The sequence below is a fragment of the Python bivittatus genome, unplaced genomic scaffold (assembly GCF_059951505.1).
Source record: "Python bivittatus isolate LINGU-HERP-01145 unplaced genomic scaffold, Pbiv_v1 ctg000840_np1212, whole genome shotgun sequence".
Taxonomy (NCBI): domain Eukaryota; kingdom Metazoa; phylum Chordata; class Lepidosauria; order Squamata; family Pythonidae; genus Python; species Python bivittatus.
This window is the reverse complement of record NW_028277113.1, coordinates 38,098,689-38,117,882: the sequence shown is the minus strand read 5'-3', so window position 1 is coordinate 38,117,882 and position 19,194 is coordinate 38,098,689. Positions and strand designations below refer to the sequence as shown.

The following is a 19,194-nucleotide window of genomic DNA, read 5'->3' as shown; positions in this document are numbered from 1 at the left end:
GGGAAGGAAAATGCCAGTCAGTTTTGTTGCATTTTGGTCAGCATGCCACAGTATAAGCAAAGCCTAGTTTTAATCCAGTTATGTTCATGATATCCTGTACAAGCTAGGATCTCTAATCTAGAGATTACCTTGCATGCCGACATATTATTGCTTGCATCTTAAGAACTATGAGGTGTAAGCAGTGTGCCTGTAACATACAGCACTTTTTTAGTTTACTATTGAAAATACTTGGAAGAACATTTTACTGGTTGCTAAAATATTGATTAAAATATAAAAGGTAATAAAAATTATACCCACTGCAAATTGCATGGTGAATGTATATTGAACTATAATAAGTTCAGCTGATAAGTATTGAACTGTAAAGGCAGTTGATAAGGTACAATCCACATTAAATTTATGTTCTTTAAAAATAAAGATGTAGAGTTAAGGGCAGCTCAGTGAAATGCATATCCTGTAAAACATAATCTCTTCAGAGAGCATGAAAAAAAAATCTATTGCAATTGTGTTGAAGTTTAGAAGTAATTTATTGGCCTCTGAAAGCACCCTATGTCTATAAAAGAGGTTTTAGGTCCAATCTTAAATAATACTTTTAAAAGTATTATTTGTATTTGCATTTGTATCTGCAAACACCATTCAACAGCAAGGAACATGATTCTAAATAAATATGTGAACAATTGTGCCTTTTGTTGATAAACATTTTTTATATATGAGAAACCTGTGTTATAGATTGCGACTGAGAATGTTCACCAGTAGTCAATGTAAAATTAAACCTGGATAATGAAATCCATTTATGAAGAACATCATATTCAGGTTTCTTATTGAGGCATATGTATGTACTATAGTCAGGGATCTTCAAATTCAGGTAATTGGTTCTCTCTGTAATAGAGTCCTCAGAGGTAATATTCTATTCCTGCCCTTAAGCCTTTTCCAAAAGTAGAATTTTAGTTCTACTATAATCAATCAAGCTTGCTACCATTTTCACCCATTATCTCAATCTAGCACAAGTTAAATATCAAGTGCAGTATTTTGTATTTTTCATTTAGATAGGACTACTAGAAAACTCAGACAAAAAGTATGGAAACAATACTCATATATCAAATTGGGCATTCTATTTTTTTTTATAGTGCTATACTAAATGTTAAAGTGTTTCAGCAAGGAATGCTGATGCTAGTTCCTGAGTAGGGTGCTACCGCAATGCATTGCATAAATTGCACAAAATTGTTTTGGTATTGTGTCTTAAAATATGTCTAATTTTGGGCTGACATAATAAGACTCCTAGCAGAATCTTACAAATTTGCATGTTGCCTATCTCTTTTCACATTCAAGCCTCTTTCTTCTATCTTGAATTGCTGTCTGTATTTCTGCTGTTTATCAGTTATTATCTCCATGTTTATGTGGAAGTCATTCTGTCCAGTGTTTTGATTGCTATAATGGTTTTAAAGTATTTGGGGGATACCAGATTTTCTTGAAATTATTTTTTAGTTTTTATTACCTCAAATCATATATTTGTATAGTGTAATAATATTTACAAACAGTTCAAAGATGTGTTATCTTAAAACTCTTATACGGGTAGTCCTTGGATTACGACCATTTGTTCAGCAATTGTTCAAAGTTACGACAGCGCTGAAGGAATGGTACTTAAAACAGGTCCTCATAGTTCCAGCCATCACAGCATCCTCGTGGTCTCATGGATTGCAATCTGGATGCTGGCACCGAGATCGCAATTATGAGGTCGCAGTCATGTGATTGTGATCTCCAGTGTTTCCCAAGCAAAGTCAATGGGGAAGCCGGCAGGAAATTGGAAGTCGCAGTCATGCAAGGTCCTTACTTAACAACCACGCAGTCGTTGTTTAACAGTGGCAAGCGGGACTGCCGGAATTGCTGTCACTAAGTAATGTGGTCACATGATGTTACACTTTATGACTGCATTGCTTAGCAATGGCAATTCCAGTCCCAATTGCCATCATAAGCCAAAGACTACCTGTAACGCCAATAAAAATAGTTCACATAGGGTACTATTTTCTCATAAATTGCATTATTTTAAACTAAGTGTCACTGTATTGTGTTGGAGGAGTTGAAATCAAATTAATACATTACAGTTACCATTCTGGATGCAGTCATGATTCACTTACTCATTTTGGGTGAAATGTGAAAAATAAATGTGCAAAAAGTGTATGTTTTGGTCTTATGTTGCTTTTTAATTTCCTTTTTTGTTGATCACTGTTTTTTTAAAAAAATTATTGGTATAAAATACAAAGAGCTATCTGCACTGAAACTGGTAGCTCTATTTTTATTTAACCTCTGGCTAGGCAGGTAACAAGAAAAGAAAAAAAAAATTTCCCCCAGCAATTTACTAGAGATGTTAATAACATGAAATAAAGATTATAGAGTAAAGAGTTAGCATTATTTGTGTCTTCAGGATAGGCTATAGCTTAGTAGCAGAATAAGTTACTTGTATGCAGAAGACCTCACATATAATCCTTAGCTCCTCCAATTAAAAGGAGCAGATTCTAATGAGAAATATCTTTCTGCCTGAAATTCTAGAAAGTCATTGTTTGTGAAACTAAAAAAATGTAGCAACTAGTTAGGTAAGTAGTTGGCCTGATGTAAGGTTCTGTCTACAAGGTCAGAGGATCTGTGTGTCAAGTCCTTGCAAATGTCTTTTTTTTTTTAATCTACCAGTCATATTGTAGGTTTAGATACAAGTGTTGATGCTTATCGTTTCATAACAGAATACTTTCCAAATGAGTTGGGGATACAACTACCAGAATTCTCCTTAGATCTTGTTTTGACTTTCACTGCTGATGTGTCAATGGGATAAATTTCCAAAAGAAACCAAAAAGAAGAGGATCAGTGATAGAAAAAGAAGAGGATCAGTGATAGAAAAAGATGTAATGAAATGAAACATGTGTTTTGTTGCATGCACCAAATAAACATATTGTGGCTTGGAAGTTTGGTCAAGCAGTTCTGGCCAGGGTCATGGCTCAGCCAAACTGAAACCTGGAACATTTGTTAGTTCCAAGTGTTAGACAAGACAAATATAAAGGGGTTTTCTAGGGTGAGCGGGGGCAAGGCTTTTACACATCTCACCTGTCTTCATATGCATAGCCTGTGTGCCTACCCCTCTCCTGACCTTTCTGCTCTTTTCTTTATCTTTCCACATCATAGCCATGAGTTTGAATTCAAGTGCAGCTGGTCAGCTGCTCTTCCCCAATCTTCCTGCACCTTCCTTCCCATTACCTCTCCTTAGTTACACACTTTTACCACCAATGCTATGCATATCCATCCAGCAGACATCCCCATATCCCTGATCTTCCCTCAGTTTCCTTCTCCTTACTTCCCCTTAGCTGCATGCTACTGTTAGCCTCAGAACTACATATGACAACTAGCCCACCCACCCCTCCCCATCTTCCTACACCCTTTCCTCTTGTCTCAGATGAGGTTCCCTTTTTCCGGCCCTCCCCATCCCAGAATACCTCTTCCCACAATATGATTGGAGGGAGTATAGAATAAATACATACTCTAAGTCCAAGCTTGGGTGAAACATGCTTGTTTCAGTCTAGACATAGACTGCCCAGAACTGCCTGTTTCTAGTGCAGAACAATTCCTGCACAGAACATTTTGTGTATCTCTAGTAACACACTGGGTTGTGATATTGGTTACAGATTTGTTCTAACTTCCTGGTGAGGTGAAAAGCAGTTCAGAAGCTAAGGATAAAACAATTTAATAAAATTTAAAATGTTACTGCACTAACAGATTAGCTATTATTCTCTTTCATTTTGAATATAGAGAAATTTATCCTTAGAAACACATTTCCACTGGCTTTAGACTCAGATTTCTCATCTGAAAAAAAATAAATAAATTCCTTTTGGCCACCCTCTTCTGCCAGTTGTAAGAAATTTCCCAAGAAAGATTTTTAGGGAATAAAATAAGTAATTTCATTAGATTCTCATTGATTCTGCTTATTCCGATGCACAATAGGCATGTACATAACTTTGTGCAAGAAGCAATATTTCAGCCTTTGTATGTTTCAATTTTTGCATATTTTTGAGACAAATTATAGATTTGTCCCTAAAAATACCTTAATAAGACTGACTTAACTCCCATCATACTTTATAAACATTCTACTAATTACATTTGAGGTGCAGTAAAACTTTTCATGCCCAATTTTGAGTGATTCTCTTTCTTCTTAAATAATCTGTACAATAGGCAGAGCCCTTCTTGTCGCCAATAAGGGAAAAAGGAGAAGAGAAATTTATTTATCCTTTAATTATTACAATTAATTATTATGATGTTCCTTTAATTAATTATTTGGTCTAATTATTTTTATTTGAAGAAACATGTATTTGGAGTTTCAGAACTTTAGCTGTATGAACACAGTGCTTCCCTAACTTAATGCTCCTCCCATATGTTGGACTGTAACTTTCATAATTTATACCAGGCTTTCTCAGTCATGTTCCATGAAACACTAGCATTCTACGAAAGGTCATTATGGGGCTCCACAAGAGATCATAATTGAAAAAAAAAATAAGCATAGTTTTTTTAACTTCTTATACTGTGCACTGATAATGTTACCTAGTTGGGTAACGAAACATCTGCAAGCAAACAACCAAGCTCATAGAGCACCAAGGACTCTACAGTTCAACCCTGAGCTGCATATATTATATTCTATTGGATACTGTGCAATGCTAGCACTCAGAGTAGTAGAAATTTTTATGCACCAAGACTCAGCTTCTGGCTGGCCACTTTGCTGTTGTTGTCAGTGTAGTAAAATGTGGATTGTGTAGGTTAGATGTGAATAGTATTGTGATTTTTATGCAGAGGTTTCCTGAGCCCTGAAAATTATTTCAGTGGTTCCTCCAAGGTAAAAAGTTTGAGAAAGGCTGACTATAATCAGTATAACTATGCTGCTATAGTAGGTGGAAAATGTACCACATATTTAGACGATACCAGTTAGGGAAGGCTCATATAGATCAATTTTATTGGCAGATAACTTTGATTGCCTCTTAATTGTGGATTGGATTGAGTTGTATAATATTCATTTGGTATAGTATTCAGTTTCAGCTCAACCTGAATATATTAGTTATTATACAAGGCAGCTTGAGTGAAAACTGTATAAGCCCCTAGTTCAAACTGCCTCTCCATTAAAAATGCCAAGAATCTTCATTGTGGGAGCTAATCCAGAATATTTTGTTTCCTTGTTTGGTACCTTCAAGTCAGTGTTGACTCCTGGCAACTACCTGGACAAGTCCCTGCAGTTTTCTTGGCAATGTTTTTTCAGAAGTGGTTTGCCATTGCCTGCTTCCTAGGGCTGAGAAAGAATGGCTGGCCCAAGGTAACCCTGCTGGCTTCATTAAATTTGAAATCTCCTGGTTTCCAACCTGGTGCTTTAACCATTACCCCTCACTGGCTCTCTAATCCAGAATATCGTTGATAGAAATTTAACAGCCTTTTCTTTTAATAAATGCTCAGGATTTGAAATTTTCTGCTGCAAGAGCCCTTTTGGCACCTCTCTGTTGTTGTTGTTGATTACAGGATGATGATTATGACCATCAATTGTTAAATAGGTATTTATTCCAACAGGCTTCATTAAATTTGACTGATTTTCCTGGTATTTGTTTAAATTATTATTGTCTGCCTTTTCACCTGTTTTTGTTTCATCATTTAGCTATTTTATTATTGTTGTATAAGTGGAAACAACCTTGGACATGTTTTGGGTGCCAAGTAGGTTTTTATCTATACTAATAAGTAAATAGCATTATGAGCATGAAACTGAGCAAACTCAGGGAGGCAATGAAGGACAGGAAGGCCTGGCGCGATATGGTTCGTGGGGTAATGAAGAGTCAGACACGACTTAACGACTGAACAACAAAAATAGCATTAATATTTAGTACTGCTTTTTATTAACTAGAATTGTACATTGTATTTGTTTCTTTTGAAGCTCCTTTTTACTGAATTGCATTATTTCGTCCCTCTTCTTTTAATTTTGCTGGCTTACAAATTACCCAGTGAAGTTCTACAAAAATATACAGATTTATACTTGCCATCTGTTTATTAAATAATCTCAATCACCCAAGAGGGGCTGGATTCTCTATACTACATCTGCATTGAAAAATAAAAGCTGTTGTTTAAATACAAACATATTATTTCCCCTAAGATGCTTATCCATTTCTGTTACATTTTTCCATTAACATGAAGACAAAAGAAATGTCAGTGCTCAGAAAGATTTTGTGTCAGTGAGTGGGAGTGGCAAAAATTGAAAAGGATCATTGAATCGGATATAATTTGGGTTGTGTTGGAGTTACAAATCTGTGTTTTTGCTGACTGTCACTATTCCTGTTTTAAAAAGCTGCATAGGCATTTCTATCAAACAGAAGTAACTTTATCCCTATTTTCTTTCTGGCATGCTTATTATGACTTTGTTCAGTAAGCAGAGAGGGTTATGGGAAGTAGAACTAAATAGAATGTTTTAGTAAAAATGTATAAATGACTTCACTGAACATTTTTGTGATTGTGCTTTTCCTTATAGGTAGTTTTAAAAAATAGGCCATTTATGTTGATTTGATTAGCTGAGGGATGGGGGAGTAGCATTGACTAAAATGTTCTTTTAAAAATTGATTGCAATTTAACATCAAGGCTTCACATTTTTGTACAAATAGTTGAAATGTAATTTTGAAGAATTAAATAAACTTCTGCCTTCGGTAACTTCTTGTACAAATTGCTGGGCAGACATTCTAACCAGTTTTACAGTGATCATACTGACTGCATTAAATTAAAAAGAAGTATATATTGAATTACTATGCTAATTCTTAAGCTTTTGTTACACTGCATCTACTTGGGAAACAAAGCATAGTAATACAATAATTTGTGAAATTGTTTTAAGACATTTATGTTTTAAGGCATAAATGTTTTCCATAAGATATCCATATTCCATAAGTTTTCCTGAGTTCGTGTGCATCAAAATAATTACATTGTTGAATTTATTTACCATTGTTGAATATTGTCTTCTGTGTATATTGTGAGTGCTACCTCCTAGAATTCCCAGCTGTCAGGGTCTTCAAATATCCTGGCTAGTAATTTTGAGAGTTGCAACCCCAACGTATCAGAGAGGTGCTAAACAAGGTTACTTTTATTGTGTACTATATGCATTTACCTTTAGGAAATTCCTATTGAATTGAATTAATTTCTGAATTACCATAATGAGTTAATGCAATAAGACCATAGTGTAGAAAAAAAAATTAAAGAGTTAAACTATATGGCCTTGTATGTATGTTTCAGGATGGCTACAAAAATAATTTTTGTTCCTAGCTAGGAGTACAAGAGCACCCCCAGAAACTTCGTTAGAACAATCCAGGTTGGCTGTTACATGACAGAGCATGCCTGAAAATGGCTTGAGCGTTCTGATGGAACAACAACAACAAAAACGGTTGCATATTCCTGCTACTTAAAAAAAGAAGAGGAGGAGGGAGATAACTTAGGACAAGTCAGTTACTGTCTTGTTTTATCTGCAAGGTCACAAGTATGAATAGCCTGTCCATGTCAGGATTATATTAGGAGCAAGTTTCAAGGAGCAAGAATTCAAAAAATGTAAATAGGCAACTGCCACTTAGGTCTGAATGTGGGAAATGTAAGGCCAGTTTGCTGTTCATCAGTGGAAAATGTGGGAAAAGAGGACACCAGTTTAAAATCAAGAGAATATTGGGTTGGGAATCAACTTTGGTTGCCAGAGGCTATGAACTGATAGCAATATCTACAGTTCTGGTATTTCAGTAAAGGTTTTGTTCTAGTAGTGCTATTTCAAGTTTCTGAGAAGCTTCAGGCAAATTCATGTTTCTTGTAGGGAGCCTGATAGTCCATGCTTGCTAATAGTAACCACCAACTTTTTTTAATACAAAAGGGACTAGGCATGGCCACCTGTGTTTTGGATCCATGCTCCTCCTGGTTAGTTAAATCCTCTAGGGAAGGGATGTTTGGGTAGAACCATGTGGTGGTGAATAAAAGTAGAATGACTGTGGAAAAAGAAAGCAAAGATAGTACCAATAGCAATAGGGGCCTTGGGTGCAATCCCAAAACATCTGGAGCACCATTTGAACACCATCGGCATTGACAAAATCACCCTCAGTCAATTGCAAAAGGCAGCTTGGAACAACTTACATCCTGCGACAATACCTTTAACACCATCAAACAACATCTGCCTACCCCAGGTCCTTGGGAAGGACTCAGTAGGTGAATAAAAATGCCAAATCCAGTCTAAAATCTGGCTGACTGTGCAACCAACAATAATAATGTTGTTGAGAAGGTAAATGGTCTAAAGCTGCAGAGGGCTCTGGAGGAAGCAGATTATCTGGAGCCCTTCCAGTCAGGATTTAGACTGGGATATTGTCTTGGGTCATGATTATTGATAATCTCTAGTGGGCATGGGATGGGGGTAGTTCATCCATCATAGCCCTCCTTGATCACTTGGCAGCCTTTGATACCATGAACTGGCTCAGGGGACTGGGAATGAGTGGCACTGTTTTACAGTGGTTCTCCTTCCTCCAGGGCAAGTTCCAGTCAGTGTTTGGAGGGGGGAGCAAATTAGTTCAAGACCCCTGCTTTTCAGGGTGCCACTCTCTCCCCTCACCTTTTTAATATCTACCTGAAGCCTCTAGGGAAGACACTTGGTCAGCATGGAGTGCAGTATTATCAATATGCTGATGATACTCAGCTGTACATTTCTGTCCCTGGCCATCCAAGCGAAGCTGTTAAGATTCTATCTTAGTGTCTAAAGGCTGTGGAGGTCTGGATGGGGAAGAGCAGGCTTTGACTCTGCACCTTCAAGACTGAGTAGCTATGGGTTTAGGGATCCAAGGATCCTAGAACTGAATGAACCCAAAACTTCATCTTTACATCTGGATGGGGTTGCACTGCCTCATTCAGATTCCATGTGCAACGTGGGGTTCCTCCTGGATTCACAATTCCTGCTTGAAGAGTAGGTGGCAGCTGCGGCCAGGGAGCCTTTGTATAGCTCCGTCTTGTGCACCAGTTGCACATGTTCCTGGATTGGGTCTCATGGTCACTCATAATTTTATTACCTCCCAATTGGATTATTACAGCTTGTTCTAATGGGGATGCCCTTGAAAACCATTTGGAAGCTTCAGCTGTCCCAAAATGGAGTAACAAAGGTAGCTATAGATATACCTCATTATGCCAACATAACACCTCTACTCCACAGTCTGTCCTGGCTCCCAGTAAGCTTCCTGGTGTAATTCAAGGTATCACCCATAAAGCCCTGCATGGGTTAAGACTGGGTTATCTGCAGAACCACCTGTTCCTGAAGATATCTGCTTATCCCATGCATTCCAAGAAAGGAAGGACATACTATGGGTCCATCTTATGGGACCCAGAGAGACGTGCGTTCTCTGTGATAGCCCCTGTCCTTTGGAATGATATTTCCTTGGACTTATGGATGGCTCCATCCCTACAGGCTTTTAGGTTCTCCCCGGGCTTTGGGGTCACATTGAATGGAGTCCCCAGTGGTTGAGTTGTAGAAATTTTCAGGTCTCTTTGCCATGTTATTGTTTAGTATGTTTTAATATGTTATTTTGTATTAATAATTTATTGTTTTCATCTTTTAATGCTGCCCACATTAGTTTGAGTTGGGCAGCCATATAAGTGCAGAAAATAAAATATATACAGTGGGGCAAAAAAGTATTTAGTCAGCCACCAATTGTGCAAGTTCTCCCACTTAAAAAGATGAGAGAGGCCTGTAATTTTCATCATAGGTATACCTCAACTATGAGAGACAAAATGGGGGAAAAAATCCAGAAAATCACATTGTCTGATTTTTAAAGAATTTATTTGCAAATCATGGTGGAAAATAAGTATTTGGTCACCTACAAACAAGCAAGAGGTCTGGCTCTCACAGACCTGTAACTACTTCTTTAAGAGGCTCCTCTGTCCTCCACTCCTTACCTGTAGTAATGGCACGTGTTTGATCTTGTTATCAGTATAAAAGACACCTGTCCACAACCTCAGTCACACTCCAAACTCCACTATGGCCAAGACCAAAGAGCTGTTGAAGGACACCAGAAACAAAATTGTAGACCTGCACCAGGCTGGGAAGACTGAATCTGCAATAGGCAAGCAGCTTGGTGTGAAGAAATCAACTGTGGGAGCAATAATTAGAAAATGGAAGACATACAAGATCAGTGATAATCTCCCTTGATCTGGGGCTCCACGCAAGATCTCACCCCGGGGGTCAAAATGATCACAAGAACGGTGAGCAAAAATCCCAGAACCACACGGGGGGACCTAATGAATGACCTGCAGAGAGCTGGGACCAAAGTAACAAAGGCTACCATCAGTAACACACTATGCCTCCAGGGACTCAAATCCTGCAGTGCCAGATGTGTCCCCCTGCTTAAGCCAGTACATGTCTGGGCCCGTCTGAAGTTTGCTAGAGAGCATTTGGATGATCCAGAAGAGGATTGGGAGAATGTCAAATGGTCAGATGAAACCAAAATAGAACGTTTTGGTCTAAACTCAACTCGTCGTGTTTGGAGGAGAGAGAATGCTGAGTTGCATGCAAAGAACACCATACCTACTGTGAAGCATGGGGGTGGAAACATCATGCTTTGGGGCTGTTTTTCTGCAAAGGGACCGGGACAACTGATCTGTGTAAAGGAAAGAATGAATGGGGCCATGTATCGTGAGATTTTGAGTGAACACCTCCTTCCATCAGCAAGGGCATTGAAGATGAAACGTGGCTGGGTCTTTCAGCATGACAATGATCCCAAACACACCGCCCGGGCAATGAAGGAGTGGCTTTGTAAGAAGCATTTCAAGGTCCTGGAGTGGCCTAGCCAGTCTCCAGATCTCAACCCCATGGAAAACCTTTGGAGGGAGTTGAAAGTCCGTGTTGCCCACTGACAGCCCCAAAACATCACTGCTCTAGAGGAGATCTGCATGGAGGAATGGGCCAAAATACCAGCAACAGTGTGTGAAAACCTTGTGAAGACTTACAGAAAATGTTTGACCTCTGTCATTGCCAACAAAGGATATATAACAAAGTATTGAGATGAACTTTTGATATTGACCAAATACTTATTTTCCACCATGATTTGCAAATAAATTCTTTAAAAATCAGACAATGTGATTTTCTGGATTTTTTTTCTCATTTTGTCTCTCATAGTTGAGGTATACCTATGATGAAAATTACAGGCCTCTCTCATCTTTTTAAGTGGGAGGACTTGCACAATTGGTGGCTGACTAAATACTTTTTTGCCCCACTGTAATTCAGTATGATTCTGATACATTAAAATAACGAGTCATTCTATATAATGTTGAACACTCTTCTTTCTCTTTTTGTATGCTCATACAACATTTTAGGTTCCCTTTTCACTGTCGACTGTTATGTAGATTTCTGGTTTCAGTTCCAAATTTTTATGCTAAACATTGACAGATTGCTTTTTCCAACCATGATATTTCATATTCTCTGCAATCTGGTGTTTCTGATTGAATAAGCTTTTTTAAAATGTCCATGTATATTCATAGTTTCTCCTTCTGTCACTGCCAATGTTACTATCTCTCTTTTCCAGGTTCAGTAATGGCAGAATCATCACTGACCTGAAAGACAAACTACATACAACATAGAACATGTAACGTTAAGTGTATCTTTTAAAAAGATAGTCTTAACAAACTTTTCACAGATAGATAGAATACATAGATACATGCACACATGGACACAAAATTTCTACGTGACACTGGAGTTTGCCAGTAATAGCTTGGTGTGGGAGAGGAGGCATTTTGTTCAGAATTGTAGTGTAGGAGCAAAGAGTTAAAGTTCCTTTTTTAGTTCAGAGTGTGTGTTCTTCATATTTATGTTTCTCTTTGTTCACACTATTCATATCTAATCTGTCTGGTATCACAAGTATAAATGGCACATGAAACCAAATGGCTCATGATATCAATTATGCTTTCTCCTGTTATGCTCCATCAGCTTCTTGTACATTTTGGAAGGACAGATCTAGCCTGCAGAATACAGGTGGTCCTTGGTAGGTAACCATTCATTCAGCGACTGTTAGAAGTTACAGAGGTGATGAACAAATGGTACTTACATTGGGTCCCTGAAGTTACAGCCGTTGCTGCACCCCTGGTCATGTGATCAAAATTCAGGTGCCTACACCCGCAGGGGTGCTTAAACTCCCCCCACCCACCTATCTCCCCCCCAACTCTGCCCTTTTGGCAGCCCTATACTGCCCGCAGCTGACCTTCACCGTTTTGTTCCTCCCGCTGCTGATGAGGCATGCCTTTGAAAGCCTCGCCTTCTCGCAAGGCTTCTGAAGGCCTCAGAAGACTTCTGAAGCCTTGCAAGAAGGCCTCATGCAGCCTCAGGAAGAAAGCCTCGCATGGCCAGCAGCTGCCTCATAAAGGGCCAGGCCAGGCACCTCAGCAGTTGGAGGAAGTAGATGGCAAAGGTCAGCTGGGGTGGCAGGGCTGGTGGAGCACAGGGTGGCGGGGGTACAGGGCAGTTGGGAATTTGCACTGGGACAGCTGGTTGTGGTGCGGCACTTAAGGTGGCACTCGGTGGTGTCACCATTGGGGTTGAAGTAGATGCCCAGGGGGTGCCATCAGCCGACTGAGATTGCTGAAGGCTCTGTGCCTCTACTTCATCCCCAGTGCTGCAGGCACTACCACTGCCACCGAGGAGTGCTGCTGTGTAGGGCAGCCAAACAGGCAGAGATGGGGCAGGAGAGATAGGCAGGTGGGGGGAGTTCAAAAGTAGGTAATCTTACCGAGACTCAGCTGGGAAGAACCAAGTCAGGAATGGCTTGGATTGGGATGGTCCTCACCTAATGACCAGGTGAGATTCAGTTAACAATAGCAATGGGGACTGCCAGGATTGCCATTGCTAAGGGATACAGTCACATGACATCATGCTTTACGACTGCATTGCTTAGCAATGGAAATTTCCATCCCAATTAATGTCCTTAACCAAGGATTATCTGTAATCTCATTTTAAAATAGTATTACTAAATATTTAGTAGGTTAGATGGGCTGTTTCTCTGGTGACATACACTTTTAGTATAGACTTTATTCCCATTTCTATGTCCATTACATTCCCAATCTTCTCCATCTAATTCCATACTCCATAATATATTTTTAGAAGTTTTATTTGGGGTCTTGCTACACTAATACTTTCAGTGAAGTAATACAAACTCATACGTATGTAGCAATCATATGTATTGCTAGATGTAAATGTCTATGTTCAATGATCTCTTGTTATTATATAGAAAAATATATGTGAAGGCTCTTTCTCTTTCCTGAGAAAAGAATCTTTATGTCAAGATTGCTTAGTGTAGACTTTGGGACTTTTGATTAAAAGAAAAAGATAAATTTATATGAAATAAATTAATAAGCAGTGATGTTTGAGTTTGAGATGGTAACACAGTTAAGTGTTACAGTGATAACTGTAATTGCCTGATAAATGAAGCTGTTTAATTGAAGATTATTGGTGAAATACATGAGATTACAAACTTAGAACTATTATGAATTATTTATATCATTAGAAATGATTGTACATGGTTTATTTCTTCAGTATGGTGTAAATGAGATTGCATACTTCATACTTTGGTTTTGGCATTTCAGTACATATGGTTTCATTTGTTGCACATCAGAATTAATAAAATAACCTTGTATAATACCCCAAGGAAATAGGAACATTTAGTGTAACTGAATAAACATTTTTCTCCATTATTAGTTAACTTTCTTTTATTACGGTTTTCATATGAGGGATATGGATCGGTATAACCCACAGAATTAGGTTCTTGCAAGTTAAGAACAAATAATCACAACTCGATGTATATTGCTTGTTTTTGAGATGCAAGAAAGAGTCTTTATGTAGGTAATAGAGCCATTTTTGATCTGATAGCTACATTCACATATGTCCATGGAGAAATATTTGTATTAATACCCTATCAAAACATGATTCAGCATGCCATTATTTAACCTAATTGAATCACTTGTTTATATGCATTCCAGGTACATATTGAATTCTTCTTTACACAGCTGATTGGGTAGAACTCTCTGCCTAAAATATTTCATCTAGCTTGATCTTTCACTCCCTGTCATTAGTCAGCTAAGACCTTCTGTTTATCTTTCTAGCTCTGAATGGGCATTCCCTTCCTTTGAAATAAGCAAACAAATAAAACACCAACAATGAGAAAAGAGCATCTTCAATTACCAGGAAATTGTAAGGCTGCTAAAAAAAATGGAGGGAGCAAGAGAGTATGCTGTTTCACTCCATTGTGCTTCAACCTGAAAAGCAGTGCTTCTCTTTGGAGAGAGACTGTGCTGGAACTTTTGGTTGCAGTTGCTGCTTTTTTTTTGTCCCAATAGCAACATCATTTTTCCCTGAGTGCTTTGTAGTTTGGGAAGCAGGCGTTGCCAAAATAATTTTGGAGCATTTACAGCCATGTTTCAACAGATAGTAACATCTGGCTAACCTTGTCCAGATCAGAAGCTAAGCAGGGGCAAGTCTGGTTAATATTTGGATGAGAATCCCATGGCTGTAGTCTAGGTTGAAAAGTTAACAAAAACATCCCAGAAATTGGTAGTAGCAAGCCACTTCAGTACTATTGCCAAGAAAACTGCTTGGTTGTGTCTCTGTGGTCAATAAGATTCAAGGGTATGTCTACCATTTAATCTAGCTCTATAAAGGAATGTGGGCTTGCAAATGAAAAATATCCTCTATGAGCTAGAAGCAATGATGGATAAGAAAAATCTTGTTAGGCATTTTTTTAATGGTCCCTATTTACAGTGGTCTAATCTTAGATAATAACATGGTTTTATTTTTTATTAAACATAGTTTTATAATACCTAATGATTCTTAAATCCTGAAATCCATGCTTAAAAGCCTAATAGAGATGGGGCACTGATTGCGACTTCTCCCTCCAAAAGTTTTTCATCTCCTGACATCCTATCCCAAGTTCCATATCTAATAATTAACTGCTTTCTGGGGCTGTTTTAATTATTACTGTTACTTCTGATACAACATGGGTAACACTTGCACTGTGCTATGTATGTTCTGTTACTGTGATTAATATTGTTATACTGAAGCCTTAGATCTGGAATGAAGAACAGTGCATTGAAGTGCTAAATGTCAGATGGAGATGTTACCAGGTGTTCAACATAGACATAAAAGAAATATAACAGGCACGTTTTTAAAAAAATATTATCAAAAAAGTTTAAATTATATTTTTTTATTGGCTTATGTTTGATAATTTATTTGGATATTGTTTAAAAGGGTGGTGATTTTTATTTTATTTTTTGCTGTGAAAAGTTGCTTTCCATTGTTTTTCACATTTCTGAGCAATGCATTTAAATTGCAGTATAGCTAAAGACAAATGTTACAATACTATGAATAATGTGACATCCCTTTCAGTTGGTTTAGGAAAATAATGGCATTAATAATGACTGTTTCTACAAGGGGATTTTTTTTTTTTTTTTTTTTTTTACAAAATCTGCCCAATAATAATAATTTACAGGAGGTTTTTTTTCTGTTGAAAGCAGAAACATAGTTTCCTAACTGATTAAGATTATCTTTACAAACCTAATTGCCAAGCAGTGGACTAAAAACTACCTAAAGCACAGTGTCTTATGCATCCATCCATCCATCCATGCATGCACACACATACACACAGAGAAATTTGTTAGTATGTACTATTTGCAGAGATTCTGCCAGGACACTGACAATTTTATAAATTTCCAGCAAGATGCTGTCAAAAGAGAGCAATTCCCGTTGAATTTCATAGCATCCAGTTGCCTCAAGGAAGAATATCAATGAGGAAGGTACAGTTCCCCATTAGATATTTAAGCATACTGAAATACAGAAAGACATGTTGAGATAAAATCCATTTCTTATGTGTTCTGAGAGAGAATTCTGGAATCCAATTAGTGATTGTCCAAATGATACCATATTCTTACGAGATCCCTTCAGGTCTGTAAGAAGGAACCTATTTATTTCACAGTTTAAAGGGAAGGAAGAAAGAAAGAAGGATGTTATCTAATGTTATGCTATGTAATTTATAGGTTCTATACTTGGTTTTTTACACCTCTTGGTAGTTCCTATTCATTTATAAGGTTGTTGTTGTTTAGATCGCTATGTTGTACAGGTAGCTGTTCATAAGAAATCATGGAAGGTACTGTAGCTGTGGGTCTGCTTTTCCCGGAATATATCAAATAATGTTAAGCTGAATTTTCAAGATTTTTTATTAAGACATAATGCTTGTTGAGGAAGAATAGTTCTCCAAACTGAGAACCAAATCACATGAACGTTTAAAATACAGGAATATCATTCCCAACTAAGATGAACTGTGGAAAATCCAAAATTGATTAAGTTTAGAGCAGCATTTCTTAGAATATGGTCTGGAAATCATTGGTCATCCACTAAGTGATCTGCCACAATCTCCCCATATTCATGGACCACAGCCTGCTCTTCATCTCAACCCCATACCCCTTAATATGCCAACAATCAGGTAGCAAGAGTCCATTTGCTCCCCAAGTCATGATTTCTAAAAGATGATTGACAAGAAAGGACCCGAGACAAAAAACGGATCCATTGAATTGCGCTAGATATAATGGGAGTAGCAACATTTGAAAAAAATGGCAATAACAAACAGCTCTCAAGCACTTTTGCCAGCTGTGAGCAAATATCTGCTAAGAAGAACTACAATCCCACACAACCCAAAGGAAACCCAAAAAAGAAAAGTGCAAATATGAAATCCAGTGAATATTTACAAATGGGTTTTATTAGCCAGAGACCCACTTTCCCTTAGCTCTTTAGTATTCATCTCTTTGTTCCATTATTTCTTAATACATAGGCATCGATCATCAGGTTTCTATTAAAAGTTGTTATTATAGGATGGAGATACATATAATAATTCAAGTGATAATTAATTTTGGGGATGGATAGATTCCCAAAACGTAATTTTAAAAGACTTTTGCAAACAGGGATGGGAAGGCATACAGAAAGACAGCCATAATCATTATCTTATACCTGAAAAATTGGATCTCTCAACTTAAAGATGCAGATATAGGTTGGGAAAGGTTGGTTTAATTGGACAGTCCCCTCATTTTCCAAATGTTTATTTAGTGGTCCACAATTACAGAAAGTTTGAGATTTACATGGGTAGAGATTACACAGATGTATGCATGTCTTGACCTAGTCTAAAGGGCAACTCAGGGAAATCCCAAGTCAAGAACTGCACAGCTAGTACTCAAACTTAGCAAAAGTAGCCTATATGGACTGAGTTATATAAAATATCGTTCCATACTTTCTATAAGCCATCTTCTAACTCATGTGATCAGTAATAGAATTAATTATAAGTAATTATATAAAGTGTGCATAAAATTTACTTTTTTTATGTTCTCCATAATGAGATTTCACGGTATCAGATTTTAAAATTCAGGGTACTTTTTTTTTAATCTGTGTAGTAGTACCCCAAAAGATTTGATTCGTACATATTTACAAGTATTTTTTCCTGTATTTCATCTTTGTCTCTGTTGTAATCTGGGATTTGCAGGTTAGTGGTCCAAAAGGGACCAAACTTTAATCTTTCATATTCTAGACAGAAAAGGTAGAAGGCAGTCGTTTCAGAAAGACTTGGGGAAAATTGGGAAAGTAGTGATAAAATAATTATTATGTAATGCTTTGTTTGGTTATCAAATAACTAAATAATGTTGGACTCCTAAAAACTAGCCTTAATGTACCAGGACTTGCATAAAAAATCAATGGATGGTCTTAATTAAAAAACAGTGCTTAGTTTTCAGTTACCTATTTATTCATCAACATATTTCTTTTGTTTTGTTCTTGCAAACAGCCTTTTAAAATTAACAAATATTAGAGATGACTTACCTACAACAAATAATCCAGAAATCCATGTCAGGGTTTTTTTAAAAAAAAATCTCCATTTTGATTATTGCTGTTGTGTTTTGTCTATTTGCAGTAAGATTTAGAAACTGTGAAGCAAGCAGAAAAATCCATTTTGAAAGCAGCGCGCCAACAGATTTCAGAGTTGGTGATGATGGTGTGGTATATGCAGCTAGAAGCTTTCAGCTCTCTCCGGAACCCACTGAATTTCTCCTGTATGCCAGTGACAAAGAAACAAAAGAACAGTGGCAAGTGATCATAAAATTAGGTCTTGACTCAAAGGATTCAGTAAAGGTAAAACGTCTTAATATACTTTAGAAGTTATATAGGAGAAAAGGTTTTATAATTTATCCACCTTTATAGTTTCTGCTTAATTTTATGTTTTAAGCATTGTTAATTTTCAAACTATAATTACTTTTTCTTCCATCACCCCATTCCACTGAAAGTATGGAAACCATAGTCTGTTAAGAATAAAGTTATTTACATTTAAAATTTGCATTTGTAGAGGAGTATTTTTTTAAAAGAAGATACAAATTTAAATTGTATCTTTGTCATTCTTTTTTTTTAAATCCCTAGAAAGCATTGCAGTATTTATTCAGGCAGTTAAATATAACCAATAAATAAACAATTTGTTTTTCAGACCCATCAATCAAATTTATAACATAGGAACTGCAGATTTACTATTGAAGCAGGGAAGCAAATCTGGCAGAAATTATTGGCTTTGCTTTGGCCCTCAGTAATCAAATGTTATGGGGGGGGGGTGTAAATTATTCATGACTCCACTGCCACTTCAGGGAAGGGAGCCTCCCTCTTGTGTAAAGTGCTCTTAGCCAAGCTGGAAAGAGATCTTTCTCAGCCTTGCTGCCAATAAGCATTTAATATGCACACCGTATGGTATTCTGCTACTTGTTCTTCTAAAAACTGTTCCAGATAGTTTATGTTGATGGATATGAACACAATAAAATTAACAATTATAGCCATAAGATTGAAAACATCTAAAAAAACATGCATCTGATTCATTCATGGAATTGATTTATACTGATATGCCATCATGAAACAGTGAATGATTTTATATTTAAATAATCAACAGACGGCTCCTGAGACTGGGCAGAGGCTGATAATGAAAACTTTCATGCTAGTAGTCTTGCTTTTTTCAGGCAAGAATGACAGTAGAAACCAAAGAACAAGTGAATCAGATTGGGAAGTTGGCATTTGCGTTGGTGTTTGCTGGACTGTTACTCCTCCAAACATGCAGTCATTTACACAGTCACAGAGCCTGCTGT

The 19,194-nt window shown here is 37.3% G+C and overlaps 1 protein-coding gene across 1 annotated transcript in view; it reads left to right on the top strand.

Annotated features, from left to right (window-relative positions):
• The window catches only part of CDH2 (cadherin 2), a 154,637-nt gene that overhangs the window by 98,060 nt on the left and 37,383 nt on the right, over window positions 1–19,194 (top strand). The window contains exon 3 of the mRNA XM_088130827.1: window positions 17,988–18,205. Within this exon, the coding sequence (XP_087986953.1) occupies window positions 17,988–18,205 (218 nt within the window). The remainder of the gene's footprint in view (window positions 1–17,987; window positions 18,206–19,194) is intronic.